Source organism: Puntigrus tetrazona, chromosome 15 (genome assembly GCF_018831695.1).
Source record: "Puntigrus tetrazona isolate hp1 chromosome 15, ASM1883169v1, whole genome shotgun sequence".
Classification (NCBI taxonomy): domain Eukaryota; kingdom Metazoa; phylum Chordata; class Actinopteri; order Cypriniformes; family Cyprinidae; genus Puntigrus; species Puntigrus tetrazona.
The window spans coordinates 2,284,236-2,306,520 of record NC_056713.1 but is presented as its reverse complement, the minus strand read 5'-3'; the positions used below and the strand labels follow the sequence as shown (position 1 = coordinate 2,306,520).

The following is a 22,285-nucleotide window of genomic DNA, read 5'->3' as shown; positions in this document are numbered from 1 at the left end:
ACCCAGGCTGGTTTTAGCTGTTTTTTTTCAGCAGATAAATGTCTCTAAGATGAGTTACCGGTTCGAAACACTGCCCTCTTTAATTTACAGCTTTAGCAGAGAAGAGAGAGACCGCTAAACACATGTTGTAACTAAAATGAACCGAAATCGATAACAAACTGAGAAATCTGAACTGATAAATAAACCAAGAGATAATCTGTGCTGTGATATTGCATATATAAAAATCAGAAAACTTATGCAAGAGGCTTCATTGAAAAGCAGTTTTGTTCAGTATATTTTCCTCCCAAAGCGCTCTAAAAAGCAGCGTGATTACAAACACGTAGCATTTTGCGCATCGTTTGTCTCTAGGCTCATGACAAACGAGTCGCTTCCTTGCTAGCATCTATATGCTTTACTTTGCCTAAGGTACAATTTTTTATGCTAATGCTTCGCCGATAAAACAAATAGCTTTTTTTCCCCTACAGCATATTGGTGTGATTTCTCTTTGAGAGCGCCGTTTTCGTACGCTTTCTTTTCTGTGAAGTTATTAAATGACTGACTGGTTCGTGGCAGGTGTGCGCTAACAGCGTTAGCAAGCTTAGCATCCGTGTTATTTAGATTGCAGCATACGTACCCCAGTGTATTATTGCTCTCGGATTAAAGCGTGCGTTATTTTAATAACTTGTTTTGAAACGTCTATTTCCGAACGTTCGCTACATAAGCAAGGCGTGCTTCTAAACTCAAACTTAGAGTCACCGTTTAGCTCTAAACTGCGATCGATACTGTTTTCCCACATTTCCAGACAAGTACTGTTGAGGTTTCAACCGAATCGAATACGACAACAATAAACCGCTCTGCAAAACCGGAGAGCGGCTTTGATTTGTGTGGAACCAGAGAGAAAAGGATTCTCAGTCGTTCACTAAATTATGGGTCTTTTAATTCGAACGTTTTTTTATTGTGCCACAGCTGCACAAAGTCCTCTATTGTATTATCTTTGCGTTTCTTTATTAGCAGCTCTTTTCTCCCCCGAAAGCTATTTTTTGAGAGTCTTTGATGGCCTGGAATACCTCAGCAATAACTCAAGACTTCACTGGTGGCCCTAATATCATACGGAAAGCAAGGGCCCTCGACAGCATGCAAATGAAGAGAGCGTGTGTGAAGTGCGTTTGAGTAATGAATTAAGGTCCAGAGGGATCTGACGCATGTCATCTTCAGCGGCGAAAAAAACAACAGAAAAAACGGTTTCTTGTTGAATGAACAGAAGGCAGGACGCAAATGAGAACACTTCAAAGACGGCTTTAAAATCAATAACCAGAAGTCGCAGCCGTCTACTTTGCCGGATCGTAACACGATGAAGAGATTTCTCAATTTATTTATTGTTAATCAAATCTGACACAGGCTTTAAAATGACAGTTCACCCAAACATGAAGAATTCTGTTACTTATTCGCCGTCATGTCATTTTTTTTTTTTTTTTTTTTTTTTTTTTTTTTCCTGTGGTACACAAACTGATAAGTGTTACGCAACACCAAACACTGACAGGATATTGTGACCGGGGGCTGTCAAGATCCAAAAAGAGGGAAAAAAAAAAATGCAGTAAAAGCACCACGGAATGTTCTATGACTTGAATTGTCAGGCTTTTTCTCTCATAAAGCTATTGTGCGACTTGGAATACAGTGTATATGGACCATTTATATGATGCTTTTTGGCTTGTTTGGAGCTTTTATGGCAGGGGCGTTGTAATGTTTGCTATTGTGTTTCAAAGGGGGGAAAAAATAAAATGTTTGAAAAAGATTTGCTTTACTGCATGATCCATATGTGTGCCATATTTTTTAATAAAAAAAGGTATGGAAGCAAAAAAACATCTTCCAGCCTGACTTTCCAGTGACCTCTGTGGCATTAAAGGCTGTGTGTGTGTATATATATATATATATATATATATATATATATATATATATATATATATATATATATATATATATATATATATATAAATACACACATACAGTGAGAGTAAAAAGTATTTGATCCCTTGCTGATTTTGTTGGTTTGCCCACTAATAAAGACATGATCATTCTATGCTTTTAATGGTAGATGTATTCTAACATGGAGAGACAGAATATCAAAACGAAAATCCAGAAAATAACTTTAAAGAAAATATTTTAATTGATTTGTATTTCATTGAGGGAAATAAGTATTTGATCCCTCTAGCCAAAAGCACTTAATACTTGGTGGCACCTTTGTTTGCAAGCACAGCGGACAGACGTTTGTTGTAGTTAACCACAAGGTTAGCACACATATCAGGGGGAATTTTGGCCCTCTCTTCTTTGCAGATCCTCTCTAAATCATTAAGGTTGGTGGGCTGTCGCTTGGCAACTCAGACCTTCAGCTCCCTCCATAGATTTTCGATTGGATTGAGGTCCGGGGACTGACTGGGCCACTTCATGACCTTAATGTGGTTCTTCTTGAGCCACTACTTTGTTGCCTTTGCTGTATGCTTCGGGTCGTTGTCATGTTGGAAGACCCAACCACGGTGGGTACAGTGTTCCTGGGGTCATAGGCAGCATTTGTCTTCCTCCACACATGATGAGTAGAGTTTAGGCCAAATAGTTCAATTTTGGTCTCGTCTGACCACAGAACCTTCTCCCAATCACTTTGTACATCTTTGAGGTGATCATTGGCATACTTTATGAGGGCCTTCACATGTGCCTTCTTAAGCAGGGGTACCTTTCGGGCACTGCAGGATTTTAATCCATTGCGGCGCAAAGTGTTGCCAATTGTTTTCCTGGTGTCTGTGGTCCCAGCTGCCATGAGGTCATTCACTAACTCCCGCTGTGTGGTTGCAGGCCGATTTCTCACAGTTCTCTTGATCATTGCCACCCAACGAGGTGAAATCTACTGTGGAGCACCAGACCGAGGTCTATTGATGGTCATGTTATACTTATTCAATTTTCTCACAATTGCACCAATGGTTGTTACTTTAATACCCAGCATCTTGCTAATGTTTCTGTAGCCCATTTCAGATTTGTGCAGGTCAACAATCCTGTCTCTGAGGTCCTGAGAGAGCTCTTTGGTCTTACCCATGTTGGAGAGTTTGGAATCTGTCTGATTGTCTGATTCTGTGAATAGGTGTCTTTCACACAGGTCATTAGTTAGAACAGGTGTCTTCAGTTCAGGTAACAAGTTGATTGGGAGTGTCTAACTGGTCTGTGAAAGCCAGAACTCATAATGCATACTAGGGGATCAAATACTTATTTCCCTCAATGAAATACAAATCAATTAATATATATTCTTTAAAGTTGTTTTCTGGATTTTCGTTTTGATATTCTGTCTCTCCATGTTAGAATACATCTACCATTAAAAGTATAGAATGATCATGTCTTTATCAGTGGGCAAACCAACAAAATCAGCAAGGGATCAAATACTTTTTACTCTCACTGTATATATATACATATTTAAGTTAAATTCAAGTTATTTTTTACATTTAATTATTCTTTTTTTTTTTATAGCACTATAAAACCAGCACACCTAGCACTGATAAAAGCAAGCTTTTTCTTTTCCTTTAGACGTGTAGTACCCCAATCCTAAGTAATCTGCCGTAAGATTATACGTTTTAGACTAAAATGTCCCTTGAAATACTTTTTATCTCACATTAAATGTAGAAAACGTAGCGCACGCAGCTGTTATAATATCTATGCACTTACTCTGAGATTATTGCTTGAAGTAATGGATATTCTGTACGATGCTTAGTCATGATATGTAGGGTTATTATGCGCAGTGTTAATGTGAGGAAAATGTGCAGATTAAAAGGGTCAGGCTTTATCTGAACTGAAGCTTATGAGTGCTGAGTTCTGCATTAAGAGTACTATATTCTGGAAAATCTCTCATCATTATAGTCAAGAGATTCACAAAAGTGTTTGGTTTGACAAACGGTCAATATTTAGTAAGCTATAATGAACTTTAATGACTTTTCTAATGGTCATTTGAAGCAATATAATAGTTAATGCACCTTTAATTGCAGCAAGATCTTCCACTATTTGCCTAAAGGAAAATCGCTATTTCCTCAACCCTCAGGATGATGTTGCATATTAAATATAGCTTTTTGATCATTGTGTACTTGGAGAATACGACCTAATAATCACGCGTTTACTTCATCTGTAGATGAAGGTGTGGATGAGATTAATTTATGCCTCAAAATAATGTATTTTCCATGTTGCCCCAGTAATTGCGCTTGTAATAATACAAGTAACAAAATTATTTATTGTGATCTTAGGGCATTGGCAGATACAACTGAGCTATAATAAAATGCGCGCTTCAATAAATAGAATAATCTAAATATACATAATAAAATAAATATATCATTTACATACTCAAAATGTAGTGCTACCGTATATGCTGTGACATTTATTTATTATTATTTAGCTACAATTAAAAAACAGATAGCTTTTTTAATTATTATATAATTTATAATAAATAAAAAATACTAATTATTATTATTAACACTTAATAATGTTAATTATATATATATATATATATATATATATATATATATATATATATATATATATATATATATATATATATATTTTTTTTTTTTTTTTACGCTTTACCCATAAACTTTATTGCATTTACAGCACACCTTATTTATGTTGTAAATTTTACTAGAAATCAATAATGTCCTGAGCATTGATTTTGACATTGGTTATGTTGATGGAGCCTTGTAATAAAGACTGGACATTTTTTTTTCATTTAATGTTTAACGTTCTACAATGTCTTCAAAGGCTAAAAATCTTCAGTGGCTAGAAATGAGAGTTGTGCAACTGCAGAATGTTATATATTAAACGAATTAATCAGAATGAACATAATGTTCGTGATATTCAGAATTATGATATAATTAATAATACAGTGATCGTGTTGGCCATGGATAATAAATGCCGGCTGAGTGTAATCTTAATTATATTCATGTATTATCAGAGGAATACATGATAACGTTCAACTCTGCCCTGTCTTGCAGAATGATTCCCTCCACGAGTTACGACTTCCTGGTGCGAGACCTCGTATCCGGACGTGAGTACGACCTGTGTGTTCTGGCCGTCTACGATGACGGCGTGACCTCGCTGACCGCCACGCGTCAGGTGGGCTGCGTCTCGTTCGTCACGGAGACGGAGTACAGCCAGTGCCAGTCGCTCCGCAGCCACTTCCTGGGCGGCACCATGATCATCATCATCGGAGGGATCATCGTGGCCTCCGTGCTCGTTTTCATCATCATTCTCATGATCCGGTATAAAGTCTACAGCCATCACGCGCCGGATTCCGGCAAGGGGACCGCCATGACAAACGTGCGCTCGCAGACCAACGGGGGGCAAGCGGCGGGGCAGGTCCCGCGCTCCGGCTCCAAAATCGTGGAGGGCCACGAGGCCACGGGAGCGGGTTTAGGGGGGGCCGCCGCTAGTTTAAAAGACTCCACGGCCATGGTGCTGGTCACAGAATCTGAAACAACTGTGCAGATATCAGACATGATCGCCGAGGATATAGTCTCCCCCTCACAAAAGCACCATCCCAGGACTTGTATAGAGCTCAAGAGACGGCCTTCTCTGTCCTCTAAAGAGGGTACAAGCACAGACTCACCAGGAGGTATGTACACACATAAAAAAAAAAAAAAAAAAAAAAAAATCTCTCTATAGCGCTCGTGATTGTCATACAACGGTCGATCTGCACAGTGCAAACTGCAATATTTTAGGTAATATAGAAATCCTGGCAAGGACACGTTCCCTAAAAATGAGCCGTATGGTTACCTTGAGTGAGCGTGACTCAGCAAGTTTCACTTTTGGGTGAACATTATCGAGGAATACACGCGTTTGGCGCTTTTTAACTGTAAAATGCTAAGCGACTGCAAAAAAAGAATGCGTCATTAAAACCAAAGGCAAATCGCTTGTGTGATTTAAAACGCTTAAGGTGGCCTTCAGACAATTGCACGTTCGCATCACCTTTTGACAGTAGGCTTTTAACAAAGACCAGGCCCCTTGCAGCCGCCCCGAGCGCATCTATATAGACTCTTGTAATTGCCAGGAATAGAGCCATTCACCTGATTCAATGGGCCACGTCCAGGTGTTCCTTAAAGAGCTTTTCCTTTGTGGAATTTGGATTTATGGGTCCAATCAGGTAATTGCACTTTCTAGATGAATGCTCGTGGAATTCAAGAAGACCTCATCCTTAAATCATTAAATCGATAAAGTCCATTCAGTCAAGAGTCGCTGATGCAGAAGGGTGAACTTCCATGATTCTTCTGATCCCGGTCGGGCACCCAGGCACCTAATGGTCGTGAATTAAAAGTAATCATTAGTCAACTAAGTTAGCACAGGATGTGAACTTAATAGTGCTACATTTGTAAGAGCATGATGGCTCAGACGGGCACTTATTTAGCACCTGAAATTTTTCCTTTTTTTTCCAGTTAATGCCCAGTGAACTGAGAGACACAACTTTGGAAAAAAAAAAAAAAAAAAAAAAAAAGTTCACTGGCAGCCTCGGTAGATATTTTCTTTTTTTGTGTGTGTGTACGAGCTGGTTTATATAGAAGCCGTTTCCACTACTGAATCTTTTTTTTTTTCTTTTTTTCCACACAAAATCAAAACCTTGTGATATAAACTTGCAATTGCGAGTTAAAAAGTCAGAATTGTGTTGTTATATCTCATAATTATGACTTTATATCATAGTTATTTCTAAAAAAGAATTGTGAGCCTTTTTTATTGGTTCATTGTTTGAATCTCCTTCCATAGGTTTATGAAAATACTTTATGAAACGTATCCCACCAGGCATCAGACGTCTATATAACATCAGATTGATGTTGGACATGAGGTCGGACAGGCATTGCATTTCCATTCAAAACGAAAATCGTGTCATCAACTATATTCGACCGCAATTTGACGTTTTTGGTTACACAACCTAAAAACAACGAATATCAACGTCAGCTCGCGTCTGTATTAGACAACGATTTACAGTAGACCTTGAATTTTATGTTCACCTGACGTCACAACCGAACCGTCTTGTGACGTTGTGTGCTCGCTGGGATGTAAAAGTTCTCACGTAAAAAACAAACAAAAAGGATTGGTGAAAAGTGCCAACAATTATCTCACAGGATTGCGTTTCTGTAAGCTACTGATCCAAAAATGGCATCCCACCAACACGCTGTCGATAAACAACACGCAGTCAAGAAATGGCTTTGTACATTACATAATACATCAGAGGAATCGGTGTATGGAATAGTATGTTGTATTTATTTCTCGTGTGCTACAAACAGTTTGCTGATTAGCTGAACGGCTACAGTAGTGTCAGATCTTGACATCAGAAAGACATTTGCTCGCTGTAAATCAAAAGGCTTTGTACCAGCACAGAATGTGTTTTCTCTCGCTGCTGCAGAACAGTCAGGATTACACGGCTCTCTGGAGTACTTCACCCTGATTGGTCAGCTGCAGCATGTGGAATCAAATTCTGTTGTATAATGAGAATTATGCGCTATATTTGACCTGTGTTCAGGTGCTGTGCTAGTCTCATTTCTCTTACCAAAGTGGCAACATGCAGTTTTTACCTTGAGCAATGTCTGATCCAATATATATATATTTTATTTATTTTTTTTTTTTTTTTTTTTACTTCAGTGTAGTCTCTTTCTTGTAACATAAAACTACTGTAATTAATCTCTCTTTTAATAAGAGTACTTATTACTGAAATAATAACAATATGGTTTAATTAAATTCAAACTGAATTTTATGTAATTAATTCGATGCCACCTGCAATTCAATTATGAAATTTGTATTACATTTAACTATCTAAAATTAATAGAGATTTTGTACCAACTTATGTAGCGCTTCAGTGTATTTTTATGTCATTTTATAATTAACTTTCTTTGAAATGTGGTTAAAGACGAGCAGAGTTAAATATTGTCAATGTCTTTTTTTTTTAATTTTACGAAAGAAAATTGGTGCCACATGATGTTTTTGTTTTTTTAAACATTTAAAGTCGTTAAATTAAAAAAAAAAAAAAATCACTTTGACTTTTTTCTCATAATGTAATGACTTTCTTTTTGCAATTAAGCTATTGAATAAATGTGATAAACATTTTATATGGCTATCAAGTACTGATATGTTCATGTTACATGTTGGGTTAATTCAGTGCTTTCATCCCGATCTCCTTCTGTTTATTTTTGTATTTATGATCAGCCGATTGTTCATTATGTCTCTTTGTCCTGTTCACCTCCTCCAGTACACTGCCCTCCGTGCCGTCACTAACACAGTACAACCCGTGCCTCACTAGTGTTTTCTTTCTTTCCTAGACACAGCAAGCCCACAGGTCAGTGACGAGAAGAAGGTTCAGCGAGATTGGAGCGACTTTAAAATTTGATGACTCCTTCCGCTGTCCCGCAAGAGACAGCCATCAGCCCTAAACAGTAATGCCATCTCTCTTTTTCCTTTTTCTGAATCCATCTGTTATGTGGGATTTTATGTAGTTTTAAGGATTTGTTTTTGCACAAAATTTAGCTTTATTGAAAAAGCTATAATCAATTAATTTACATTCGCTTACAAATGCATTAAATAATGGGAAGCAATTTTACTTGAAATCTTACTGAAACAATGATATATATATATATATATATATATATATATATATATATATATATATATATATATATATATATATATATGTATTTATATTTATTTTTGAAATATCGACTAGTTTTTATGATTCACAGATTTGATTTTCATGTTATTTTAGAGGAGTAAAAATAAAACATGTTTTGGAAAATGCAGTATTTCATATCGTATTTTAATAGTAGTGTTGTGCACCATAAAATCTTAAAATCAAGAAGAAAAAAGTACATTTATTTAAATGAATGAATTAATGAATAAATATATACATAAATAAATCTACGTTTGGCATAAGAAAAAAAAAAAAAAAAAAAAAATGCAGGTTTTGGGTGAATAAATGATGACATAATTGGTTTGTTTAGGTTACTTATCCTAAGTGCACTCGAACGTGTACAGCTTACTCTGAGTTTTCATTGATATTACATTATCTGCGAATATTCAAGAACTGTACAGTTTATCTAATGCATTTTCAAACTTTTCTATTTGGTAAATGATCATTTTGAACTTATCCTTGCTCAAAACAGCCATAAAAAAGTTATTTATGTAGAAAAAGAAAGCCCCCTGAGATAAAAGTGTAACACTGGGAAGCTGTCCGACACAAAGCGGCCATTTTTGGTTTGTTTTACACTGGCTCTGGTGTAGTTTCGGCAGTCCTGTCTGGTCTATGACAGCTCTGTTTCATCTCACTCCTGTGTAGTGTGACAGATGCGCTTGTTTTCTTTTCGGATTTGTATTTCCAAAAAAATCCGTACTACCAGCTGAAACACCTGCACTTCATTTGGTTTTCAAGAGCGTTTTGTTTATAGTTGGCCTCTCTCTCTCTCTCTCTCTCTCTCTCTCTGTGTTTCTGACCCGTCCCAGAGCTGGCCAGGTCATCTGATTATGGGGAGGAATATGGAATAATTTGTCTGAACCCCGACTGGACTTTCTCCCCGGAGCATTCACCCCTCACACTGTATTCCAAGGACTCTCCAACCGTTTCCTACCGAGACATAATTTGAGGACTCCACTACTGCAACCAATGGAAACGGAGCACAATAATTGTTCTCCATCGCTGGCTTTTGGAACATATTGCCTTTTACATCCCCACGGACGGGACTGTATATGCCGACTACAGTATGCATTGTTTCCTGGACGGTCTGGGTTGAAGAACGACACCTCGCTGAAGGGGTGAGTATACACCTGCTCTATAGAGCAAATAGAAACATTAGAAGTTCATTTTTATTATTATTTATCGCATCAGCTATTCAGAAATATAGTCTAGCTCGCTCACATAAGACGAGAACCAGCGATTAGCGAGCGCTCGGCTCTCGTGTTGACATCGCTGTGTCTGTCCTGAGGTTATCAGCTAATGTCTTTCAGCTCAGCTTCACGTATCAGACGCTCCACTCACGCTCACTGATGTGGAAATATAATTAACTCGGCTGTGTCGCGGAATCGGTACCTTTTAGCGCTAAGCATCACCTCGGACTGCAAACAAATGCCAACGTAAGGCCGCGGTAAATGCCAAGCATGTAAGTTTTCCCTGGTTCCAGGCTAGACAGCCAATCAGAGGTCACAAAAAAGGAGCCGCGCACGATTTACACCACAAGGTGACCAAACAGCGTAGCTGTCGCTCGGTGGGCACGTGGACTGTATTCAAGCTGAGAAAGAGCGACGGTCTCATGAATAATTGATCACGCTGACATTTTTGGTTTTTTTTCCTGTGGTTTTAACTGTTGCTAAAAATTCCCCACAATGCCTTGTGACATCAGAAGAGAGGGCTGACGGAGCGTGTCAACGAAATGGAGCAATGCACTGGGGATTGTTACGCACCTAGACGTCGGACGATCCGCGAGAGCGGGCGCGTAAACGAAGATAAACTCGTTCTTTTATTTCCGGCATTTGTTGTCAGGGAATAAACAGCCCTCGCAGAAACTTAAGCGATCAATTAAGTTGCGCCTCGCTTGATGAAGCATCGATCGAAATTGCGCGCGACCTCGGTGTCTGTGACCCCCAGAAAGGCGTTTGATGCCGACGTCGTACGCAATCAGCGGGACCCCGTCCAAAAGTCTGCCGGTTAAAAGGAGCTGACGAGGGAAAATTGACGCGCTGACGATCGGTGCTATTGATCCCAAAATCAAAGCTTCTGCTTTCCGTGACTTTGAGCAACGAGAGCGGTTAAAAGCGCGACGGGGCAAAGTGAAATGCAAAGTTAAAATGGATTGAGTTGTTTATTCTCTGGTTTCAATGCCTGAAGCTGTGAATCAAATCCAGCTGTCAGGTGCCATCCTGAGATCTGTGTCGCATATGGATCATCTCTGAACACCGAGGAAACCAATAGCTTGCTTTAATACATGGATACTTTTATTTACAAATGTTTTTGGAACGGCGCAGCAGATTATTACAATTATTTATAAAGGATCACGTAACTTGAAATGACATTTTAAAATATATTAGAATAGAAAAGTGATTTATTTATAAATTGTAGTAATATGTCACGATATTAAATTTTACTGTATTTGTGGGCAAATAAATATAGACTTGGTGAACATAAAATGATTCTTGATCAAAATGAATCCCAAATATAGTAATTTTAAATAGCGAATGTTGCATAATTCAGAAACATGAATAATAATAATAATAATAATAATAATAATAATAATAATAATATAAAATAAACTTGACAATTTTATTAGTAAAAACTAATTTATTTGTTTAAATGAATTATTAAAATATGTGAACTTGAATGATAATAATATTAATAATAATAATATTTTATTGATAATAACACATTTCCATATTTAATTAAGGTTCAATTTATTTATTAAAAATACATAATTATTTACATGCAAGTGTAGTCTATTAGGTGGGTATTGTTTATTTTGTGTGTTTATTTATGTATTTATTTACAGGTTAAGGGACGTCAAGAACGAATCTCCCACAAGGATAGTAATACCAATAAACTTCGACTCATGCATCATACAGAATGAAGTTTTTTGAAAATCTAAAAATGCATAAAGTTTCCTGTGAGGTGTAGGTTTGGGTGAAAATACAGTTTGTACACTATAAAAACATGGAAACACTGTCTGTGTGTGTGTGTGTGTGTGTGTGTGTGTGTGTGTGTAGATGCCAATGCAATTTAATGAAACTTTAAAACAGAAATGCCACCTTTAGAAAATGGAAAAAGCTCTAGTTTAATTTTGTCTCTCGATTACATTTAATTCTGCATCCAGACATTCTGAAATAGTAGAACGACTATAAAGATCCCCGCTCTGTTTTCAGTAAAGCGCAGATGACTTTTGGCTCTATTAAACGATGACCGAGCTTTCCAACACTCTCACTCCAGACTTTCTTCTCTCAGTGTTGCATCAGAGTTGTTATAATTTTAAAAATAGTCCATCTGAACCGCAATTACACAGTATTTTAGTTGTTGGCACCCCTTCGCCGCACTTAGCATTTCGTTTTGACTTGTCAAGCCTCATTTCTTCGCCAATTAAAAAATCATTACGTGACTAATCACTTCTCCGCGCCGATGACACAGCGATAAACTCGACACATTTTGCCGCCACAGACGCTCGTGCAGGTTGTCCGTTTCGATTGCCCATTTGCCATTTAAATCGCAGAAATGTCATTAAAACGGAAATGACAACAAAATGTTGATTGATTACAGAAAGTTGACGAACGCGCTAATCTCAGATTTTGTTAGACCTCGAAATGCCCTTGGAAAACGAGTGCGTCCGTACTAATAACGGATTGCTTTTAACAGCATTTGCGGATGCTGACAACTTAAAAAGTACATTTTATAGACAAAGGCATGTTTTTTTCTGCTGGTTTAATGAGCTGTTGTTTTGTCTGTTGAAGGAGTCTGTGGCGATGCTATCTAGCCTCCGTCTGCTCACCAGAGGCAATGTTTGTTGATACCTTAATTCTTTGTTCCACCTTCCACCTCTTCGAGATAAGTACTCTCTAATTAGTAATTACCACAACATTGTTAATCACGTAGTACAGCCAACGCTCCTCCAAATGAACGGTTCGGTGCCGGGTTTCGTCGCTAATGTTTTGCGTCTTTGAGACCCGCACTTTGCGGCAAATTGAATTTGGGAACGATACATACGACGAGTCACGAATTTGCCCTTTCCGTGAGACCAAACGCTTCCCTTACAGGGTCAGAGAGAAAATGTGAATTCTCTTACTGCTTAGATTAACCAGACGGATTTCAACGGTCGCCCACTTTGACTTCTCCAAACGCGTCTTGTTTTCTTCGAGGGCGGTCACGCTGGATTTTCGGGTTGTAAAATTATTTCAGAATTTAGTAACAGGATATAATGCCCACACTGCATTGCATCAGCTGAGCTTCGAAAAAATAAATATAAAAAATAATTACGTTTCTCATGAAATGGTTTGTAAAATAGGTGGATTATTCAAAATGGTGTCTAATGGATTTAGGTGTTGATTCGTATTATTGACAGTTGCATTGGCATTGGGTTTTCTTACATCTTTGGTTTGAATGCAACAGTGTGGTTAAAAATGTTTTCACATGTGGATTTGTGGATGAGATTTTAACTAATTTGTTGCAAAACCTTTTATTCCATTTTAGCTTAGTTTAGTTGTAATTTATAACCATATATTTAGAGATAATAATAATAATAGCCAAATTATGATGGATCAAAATCAGTCTATTACTTTACTATATACTGATAACCATCATAATTATATAGGTGGCAAAATAAAATGTAAGTTAATAAGTGGCCTATGCATAAATAATATATAAGCATTGGCCATAGACCTGTACACATGGTCATAAAGCGAAGGCAAAAAAATAAAAAAAAATAATAATAATAAATAATATAATAAATAACAAAACACACTGATGTACTGGCAACAACATATTATTTAAATTATCTAAATAAAATGGGTTGTGTTCATTGTAATTTTATGGTAAAATTCCAGTAAAAACTATGCAGATTCTATAGTAACTGACAGTTAAGCAAGGTTTTTAAAGAGTTTATGTTGTACAAAATTAATTTTTTTTGCACATGCATGCTCTTTCATGCACATATGCACAAATACATCAAATAAATATCTCAGCACTATAAAGTGATTAGAGTTCATATGGAGTTTACCTCTCTCTCTCTCTCTCTTTTGGAAAGTGATGTGGCCATCATTCCCCAGTGTGTCATTTGCATGACAGACTGCTGTTTTATTAAAGAGCCTCTGTGATTTACGCCTGACTGTCAGTCACCGTTTGCCCCTGGGTTTGTACAAAATCCATTGAAAGACTCCTTTATTTGATATCTAATGGTCAGGCTGGATTTAATTGCATAATCAATAGTGCTGATGAGAAACAAGGTGTGGTGATATAACTCATAATGAAAGCTATAATGGCAGCCAAACCAAGTAATAAGATTCTCTGAGTGCTGAAAGCCATCCTCGGTTTCTGATATAGAAGATTGAATGTGTTTACGCAAAAGATTTCATCTAGGAGTTCAGTGTAGAACTTCAGTTTAATTCATGTATGGAAAAGTCTTGCAAAAGTCCTCTCGATTGGTTTGTTTTAGAGGTGTTTTTGAACATCTCTTGTGGTCACCGAGGCTGCATTTCTGGAGTGCAGTCAAAGGAATAAACGTATGAAATTTACAGTAAAAATATTTCATTATCTAAATAAATTATATTATTAGTATTTTATTTTCATTTCCTTCACTTGAAATCGGTTATGTTACACAAAGAATTTTCAGAAGCTATTACTTCAGTCTTCATAAATAATACATTACATTATTCATTCATTCACTGATACTTCTGATCAATTTGTTGTATATTTGCTATATATATATATCTCACTGACCTCACACTTTTGAACATTGCATATTTAAATGCGCTGGTGTCAACATACGAACATATTTTTAAAAGTAGGAGAAGCTTCAGGGCAAATGAAAACTCTCTTAACAAATCCTGACTTAATTGTAATGAATTATAAACAGATTTCGGGGCGAGCATTTGTATGGCTGAGGGATCAGGCTTTCATGACACAATGGGACTGTGGTTTGAAGTTTATTTATCTTCTTTCTTCACTTCAAATAGTCCTCTCACCGGAACAACAGGCATATCTTTCCTCTTTGTTTTTATTCCCATATATCTTAAGTAGTCTGTTTACGTCCCCACTCTCAAAAAGTGAAAACATTCATTTTTCACCTAACGCGATTAAACACCGGAACGATTCGGCTTTTCGGGCCTACGAGAGGAGAAAACGTCTGAGATTAAAAACAGAAACTTCACTTAATATGCAAATGCCCGGAGCTGTTGATCTTAGCTGTGTTTGGATGATCTTGCTTGTGTGTTCAGTCTACTGTCACGTCTTCGCTGTCATTTACAGCCGCGAGGCTCCAGACAGATCCATCTCGGAGACCACATGCGGTGAGAAACATCCAGTATCTGTCTCATCGCTTGGCTGGAACATATGGCCGCTCTAGAGGCCAAATCCGCGTTGATGCATTTTCTTTTGTCAGGGCCGAGCTAAAAATAAATCGGTTGTGACATATTTAGATCGATATTGATAGCCGCTCATTTAGGTTTCGATGGGAGATTGATTGCGGCGTTTGCTTAAACGGGACGCGGATGGAGGTCTTTGTCTAGGTTGAAGGTGGTCTCAATAGCAGAACAGGGACGGGGTCGAGTCGCTGGCAGACATGTTGTCTAATCCCGGCTGCTTTCATGGTCTCTCAAGCTTTCCAGAGCTTGGCGGCACCGTTTGCTGCTCCTGCCAACAAATTAACATTTATATCAGCTCTTCTCCCGTCCAAAGAGTCCAGAAGCCCAAAGAGAAGACCACCATCATAGATTTGAGAGGATGCCAGCGCTGCTGTTCATTCCTTTTGTTCCTTTATGCATATAAGATCAATGTAATGTTAGATGTCACAATCATCACTTATGAAAGCCCGTTCCCTCAGGTCTTTGAACACTTCAGGCTATAAAAGAACACGCCGGGTTGAGTGTAAAGTAAACTCAGTACACAACAACTGTGCCATAATGTTGATTATCACATAACATTTTTAGATTATGCCTTTTATTTTCAGTGCATTCGCTCTGTAGCTAAAGTAAAGGGACAGTTCCACAATGTATTTGTGTAGCAACTGCAATACAATATTCACTATTGGTGAAAAAATGCATAAATATAATTTACAATACCACAATACATGGAAACATACATATTTATAAGCTAAATCGGGTTTAAAAGTTTGGGGTCAGTATTTTTTTGTACTTTTCTTCAGCAACAATGCTAAGAGAAGAAGCATGTCATAACATAAAAAATAAAAATCTTTCCAAGTTATTTTGAACTTTAAATGAGTGGATAGATTAGGTTTAGGGTTGGTTTTGATGTAGAGCATGCTTCCAACATGATAGAGCATTAACTTCTAACTTCTAATAATTTGAATTAGAATAGATAGAATAAATACATAGAACAATAGATGGATAGACAGAACGCTAGACAGGGCAACGCCGAAGTATATTCACTCTAGTAGTCATTATGCGACAAACACTGTCAACAGAGCTTAAATTGCATTGAACAGGATGATTCTCGTGAATTGTAAGTTAGCTCCTCAAAGACTAGGCAGGACCCCGCGGGTTGTTTCTTATCTCTTCAGAAGCGTCACGCCTTCAGTCAAGGAGTCTGATCTTGTTTCTCTCTTGTTTTCTCTAGATATTCATCATCCTCCACCCATTCAATCATGCAAACTGCACCAGTGAGCGGAAACTCAGACGGGACAAAGTAAACAGCACGTCTGTGCTTTCTGCACTTTCATCAATCTGCCCTTCTGCGTCTCCTCCGGCTTTACAGTGTCAGTCGTGACCCTCTCGTCCAGTGAGAACTCAAGCCTAAAGGACTCAAAGCAGCAGCAAACCGACGGCAGCAGTCCCGGATGGGAGCACAAGTATATCTGTTAATTTGAGTTGTTTGGTCACTTTTTATTTTGCCATTTTCTTTTGTAACTGTACATAAATCAATTTAAGATCTTATAGTTTTGTACATGTAATTTTTATGGTGTGTGATTTTTTTTTAATAAAATAAAAGACTGGCTCAATTCTAAAGGGTTAGTTTTATAGCGTGGGCTCATTTTTTTGGAACTTCTTGTGATTTGATTTACACTCCTGAAAATGTTTATTTTATAAATACAAAAACTGCAGACAATACAAATATTACTATACATGGAATAATTAGGTACATGACCTGTTTGCTACCACGCTTCTAGATACTCCATTTGAGACCTAATTATTAGCTGAGCCATAAATGTCATGAGACCAATAACTAATTATATTGACAGCAAAATATATATAAAAATCTCTCTCTCTCTCTCTCTCTCTCTCTCTCTCTCTCTCTCTCTCTCTCTCTCTATATATATATATATATATATATATATATATATATATATATATATATATATATATATACATTTAAATTATTTTAATTACAAATATTATAAAAAAACATTTCTACACATACAGACACATTATGAATTAGTTTATGTTATTATTGTTGAATAAAAGAAAGTTTTGTACATATTTGTAAATTGTGGAAATAATAATAATAATAGCAACAAATGTGTCATGTACACAGGTTGGTAAATAAACAAGCAGTTTATTAAATGGCAATGAAGACCGGGCAAATGAAGGAATGATACCACAGGGTTAAAGGTGGGAATCCGTTAAGAAGAAGAAGAAGATGATGATGATGATGGCTGTGTGGCTCTGACAGAATGCATATGTATAAAGTTCTATATTACAGGTTTACATACATATATTACTCAATATTTTTTATATTTTTTATTTTTATATTTTTTGAATAAACATCCTTTTAATTTTATATATATATATATATATATATATATATATATATATATATATATATATATATATAAAATATTATTTTATTACAATAAAATATAAATAAAAACATTACATTTGTACATACGTAAGTATATAATTAATAAATTAAGTGTTAATTATATTATTCTGCATATTATTTTCAAATATATCAATCACATTGTATTGCATTATTGTATAACTGCATGCATAAACATGATATTCACTATTACTGAATATGCAGCTTGTGAATTATTGACCTCAACAGAGGAACGAAGACTGTAAGGAGCGTCCATCTTGCCCTACTCGGTCTGTCTTTTCCCAAAGATCCAGCTGAACACTGCCCTTCGTGAGACACGAGAGCTGAATGGTTTCCTCTACATAGTTAATGCTTCATCTCTGATCAAAATGGCAGCTAACGGCAATCAGTTTTTTTTTCTTTTCTCAATACAGCTAGAATGATAAATGTGAAAAGTGAAAGGCCATCTTGCTACAGTAAAGGCTGACTTGGTTGCATAATACCTTGGGTTCTGGGACGCCCACCATCAACAGGGGTGCTGCATTCATTACATCCAATTTCCCTTAACTCAGACATAGACATTTTAGTCTTAAAAGTCAATTCTTTCTTCCGACAAAACTTGCACCTTAGAGTTCAGACTCATCTTTTTTAGTCTACCTGACATAAATTGTCCATTAGCGACTGAGTGGCTGAATATGGTCAACCTTATGCACCCCTGTCTCAGAGCGTCTGGAAATCTCACTCCATTTGTATTTCTCGCCACAGAATCTAGAGACGTGTAATGTCACAAACCTACAACCTTCTCAAAAACATCCTCACACTCCTACGTTTCAGCAAAACATCCTTTGTCAAACCATATGGCCTATTTCCAAGACAGTGTTTCCGGACCCAGAATATTCTACTGTGGAAATCTTCATTAGTCAACAACTGCATCTAATCTGTGTCCATGAAGCCTCACAGAGGAATTCTAAACCATATGGCCAATTTAATAAATACTAGATAAACTGTTTGTTTTATTTCAAACCCAGGCTCTTTTCCAATTCCTACTTATTTTTGCTACTGTAGTGTCTGAAATGCTGTTGCATTAATGTGTGTCAGACAACATGCTATCTCTTATTATTTCTGCCATCAGCCTTTAGTGTCAGAAAGTTAGAATTCTAGCATACATATCTTAATGTTTCTGTGTGTCAGACAGTTAGCATGCTAGGATACATATCTTAATGTTTCTATGTGTCAGACAGTTAGCTTGCAAACAAACATCTCTTATAATGTCTGCCATCAGCCTTTGTGTCAGAAAGTTAGCACGCTAGCATTATTTTTGCCGTTAGCATTTAGTGTCAGAAAGTTAGTATTCTAGCATACATATCTTAATGTTTCTGTGTGAGACAACATGCTAACATCTCTTATTATTTCTGCCACCAGCCTTTATTGTCAGAAAGTTAGTATTCTAGCATACATATCTTAATGTTTCTGTGTGTCAGACAGTTAGCATGCTAGGATACATATCTTAATGTTTCTATGTGTCAGACAGTTAGCTTGCAAACAAACATCTCTTATAATGTCTGCCATCAGCCTTTGTGTCAGAAAGTTAGACAGTTAGCATTATTTTTGCTTAGCATTTAGTGTCAGAAAGTTAGTATTCTAGCATACATATCTTAATGTTTCTGTGTGAGACAACACAACATCTCTTATGCATCAGCCTTTAGTGTCAGAAAGTTAGTATTCTAGCATACATATCTTAATGTTTCTGTGTGTCAGACAGTTAGCATGCTAGGATACATATCTTAATGTTTCTATGTGTCAGACAGTTAGCTTGCAAACAAACATCTCTTATAATGTCTGCCATCAGCCTTTGTGTCAGAAAGTTAGCACGCTAGCATTATTTTTGCCGTTAGCATTTAGTGTCAGAAAGTTAGTATTCTAGCATACATATCTTAATGTTTCTGTGTGAGACAACATGCTAACATCTCTTATTATTTCTGCCACCAGCCTTTATTGTCAGAAAGTTAGTATTCTAGCATACATATCTTAATGTTTCTGTGTGTCAGACAGTTAACACGCTAGGATACATATCTTAATGTTTCCGTGTGTCAGACAGTTAGCACGCTAGGATACATATCTTAATGTTTCTGTGTGTCAGACAGTTAGCACGCTAGGATACATATCTTAATATTTCTGTGTGTCAGACAGTTAGCTTGCAAACATACATCTCTTATTATGTCTGCCATCAGCCTTTGTGTAAGAAGGTTAGCATGCTAGCATTATTTCTGCCATCGGCCTTTAGTGTCATAACATATTAGCATAGCATGCTAGCATACACTCTCATGCGTGAGACTCATGCAATTGATCATTCTCACGGTCACGGTCACGATCAGTTTTACAACAGAAATGTAAAATAACCAACAGTAATATTCTGTGATACAAACTACTTGACGGCTGTTTGAAATTACAGCAAATCATTTACGTGATTCAAGCAAATCGTAACAGAATGCGGCAAGGAACATGTTGTTTTGCACAAATGAAGTCCTAAATTATATGTGTACTTTAAAATAAAATTATTTTTCAATAGTTAAACGGATTTAACAGTTTGTCATATATATATATATATATATATATATATATATATATATATATATATATATATATATATATATATATATATATACACACACACACACACACAAAATATTAACATATCATTTAATCATTTGAAAGAATAATCATGTTTTGTAAAAGATTAATCAATCACTAATCATTTGTAATGAACCACTAAATTAACAAAACATTCATACATTTTTAGTATATCGCTTGTTAATGGCTTATGAACGTTTTGTAAATGATTACTTCATCATTAACTACTCGCTTATGAATGCCTTGCAACTGAAGGTTATTATAAAGGGTTCAAGTAATTCAAGTATATAATGGGGTTGCTGGATGCATGCTTTCAAGAACGAAGAGAGTGTAATGATGAAAGAAGGCACTGGTACAAGGAAGTGACATATGTTCAGTGAAAACAAATCCAAAATGGCGTATGTGTGCCATATTTGTGTTTGTTATGTATTTTTATGCTTATTAGAGCATTGTGCTCTGCTTTGTGACTGACAGGCTGATCATTAGCTACATGCTAACGTCGCTTTCGGTTACAATCAAGTCTCCAGTGTGGAGTACAGCATGCAGAGTGTTTCATTTCAGTCGCTTTCTTGGAGGTTTTATCTAGGATGCTGAGAAAAATCTCTCTTTTTGTAAGAAAAAAAAGAGTGCGCTTTAGAGTGAACGTCAAATTTCAAAAATAGATATATTTTTTTAAACACTGAAGTACGCGGTACTCTAAAGAAGTACACTTATTTTGATGTGTTGAATAATAAAGCGCAGTTTCTGTAAAAATGGCAGTCAAGTGTAACTATATGACAGTTTCAACAGAAATCTGATTAAATTGTATTTTAGTTAAATGCTTGTCAGTGCATTCATCAGTAGGCTACGCTTATTTTAAGTACAACAGAGTAGAGTCAAAATGAATAATAGCTGCATATAGCTGTTAGTTCATATAACTGCATTAAATATTAAGTTTAAAATATTATACTATTTTATTTAAAAAATAATTAGTTTGAGCATCTAAAGAAATTGCATTGAGTTCACTCTTTTTATTTATTATTAAAAAAATAATAATTCTGATATATTTCTGGATAGGTTGTATAAATATTTAAATTCTTAATGCAGCTCTGGCTACGTGTTTTGTTTTGTGTTTTTGTTTTTTTTGAGAATTCAGTCTGCTTATTCACCCAATAAAAAGTGAAATAAAAATAACAAAGAGAACAGGGGCAAAGGAAGATGCAGGGCAGAAGAAATCCATAATTTAAAAGGCTGAGAAGCATCCATAAACAGCCCTGCCTGTCCCAGTGCATTTTTCCATGAACAATTGCTGGAATAATCGCACCTCATAAGCCAAGATCACAGAGGAGGCTGATGCAAACCAGACAAATGCATATCAATAATTAGTGCTGGTCGGGAAGTCCAGCCGAGACAGACCAGGACACTGCTTTTATCTAGCAGCAGGAGGAGGGGCACTAAAATGATAGTCATGGGTTTGTGACACGCACAGCATACTGAATCTTTTGAACAGTGTGGAAGGGTACAGTGCATAAAAGGAAGAGGGGGAAATAGAAAAATACAAACGGGAGATTGTCAGGTTAATTTATTAAAAAAAAAAAAGAAAAAAAAAAAAAGGGAACAGTACAGAAACAAGGCAGAAGTTAGTCTAATTATTATTTTATCATTATTTAGCATCATTGCATTTTTATTTGGTATTCAGTTATGGACATTTTTATGGTTTTATCCATTCATTTTTTCATCTGTGAGCTTTATAATATAGAAGGGAAGAGATGGTCTTGTTTTTGTTTTTCTTTGTACGTCTGCCTGTTTGTTTATTTATAAAAAAATGTAAAGTATAACATACAGCATGGAAGGGAAGAGGGAATTTACAAATACAAATCTTGTTATTATTTATTAGTATTATTAAAATGTATTTCTATGTTCATGCAGTTGTTCAAATACAATCAAAATACAATCAAAATGTCAAAAATGTTTGTATTATTTAATGTTAGTTTATATAAATATACATCAAATAATATACAATATGATGGGGAATAGAAAAAGTGTCAGATATAGATATATATATATATATATATATATATATATATATATATATATATATATATATATATATATATATACATATATACATATACATATATTTATTAACAGACATACACACACACACAACACATACAGACTATTTTACCCCAAGCAAATATT

The 22,285-nt window shown here is 36.1% G+C and overlaps 1 protein-coding gene and 1 long non-coding RNA gene across 2 annotated transcripts in view; one reads left to right on the top strand and one right to left on the bottom strand.

The window, feature by feature from the left end:
* zgc:172282 (leucine-rich repeat and fibronectin type III domain-containing protein 1-like protein) overlaps positions 1–16,690 on the top strand; it is a 97,040-nt gene extending 80,350 nt beyond the window's left edge. The window contains exons 4-7 of the mRNA XM_043259862.1: positions 4,992–5,611; positions 8,304–8,417; positions 9,478–9,786; positions 16,295–16,690. Of these exons, the coding sequence (XP_043115797.1) occupies positions 4,992–5,611; positions 8,304–8,371 (688 nt within the window). The 3' untranslated portion in view covers positions 8,372–8,417; positions 9,478–9,786; positions 16,295–16,690. The remainder of the gene's footprint in view (positions 1–4,991; positions 5,612–8,303; positions 8,418–9,477; positions 9,787–16,294) is intronic.
* LOC122359528 overlaps positions 1–22,285 on the bottom strand; it is a 43,773-nt gene that overhangs the window by 5,796 nt on the left and 15,692 nt on the right. Inside the window, exon 3 of the long non-coding RNA XR_006252714.1 lies at positions 6,063–6,289. This is a non-coding gene — a long non-coding RNA (uncharacterized LOC122359528). The remainder of the gene's footprint in view (positions 1–6,062; positions 6,290–22,285) is intronic.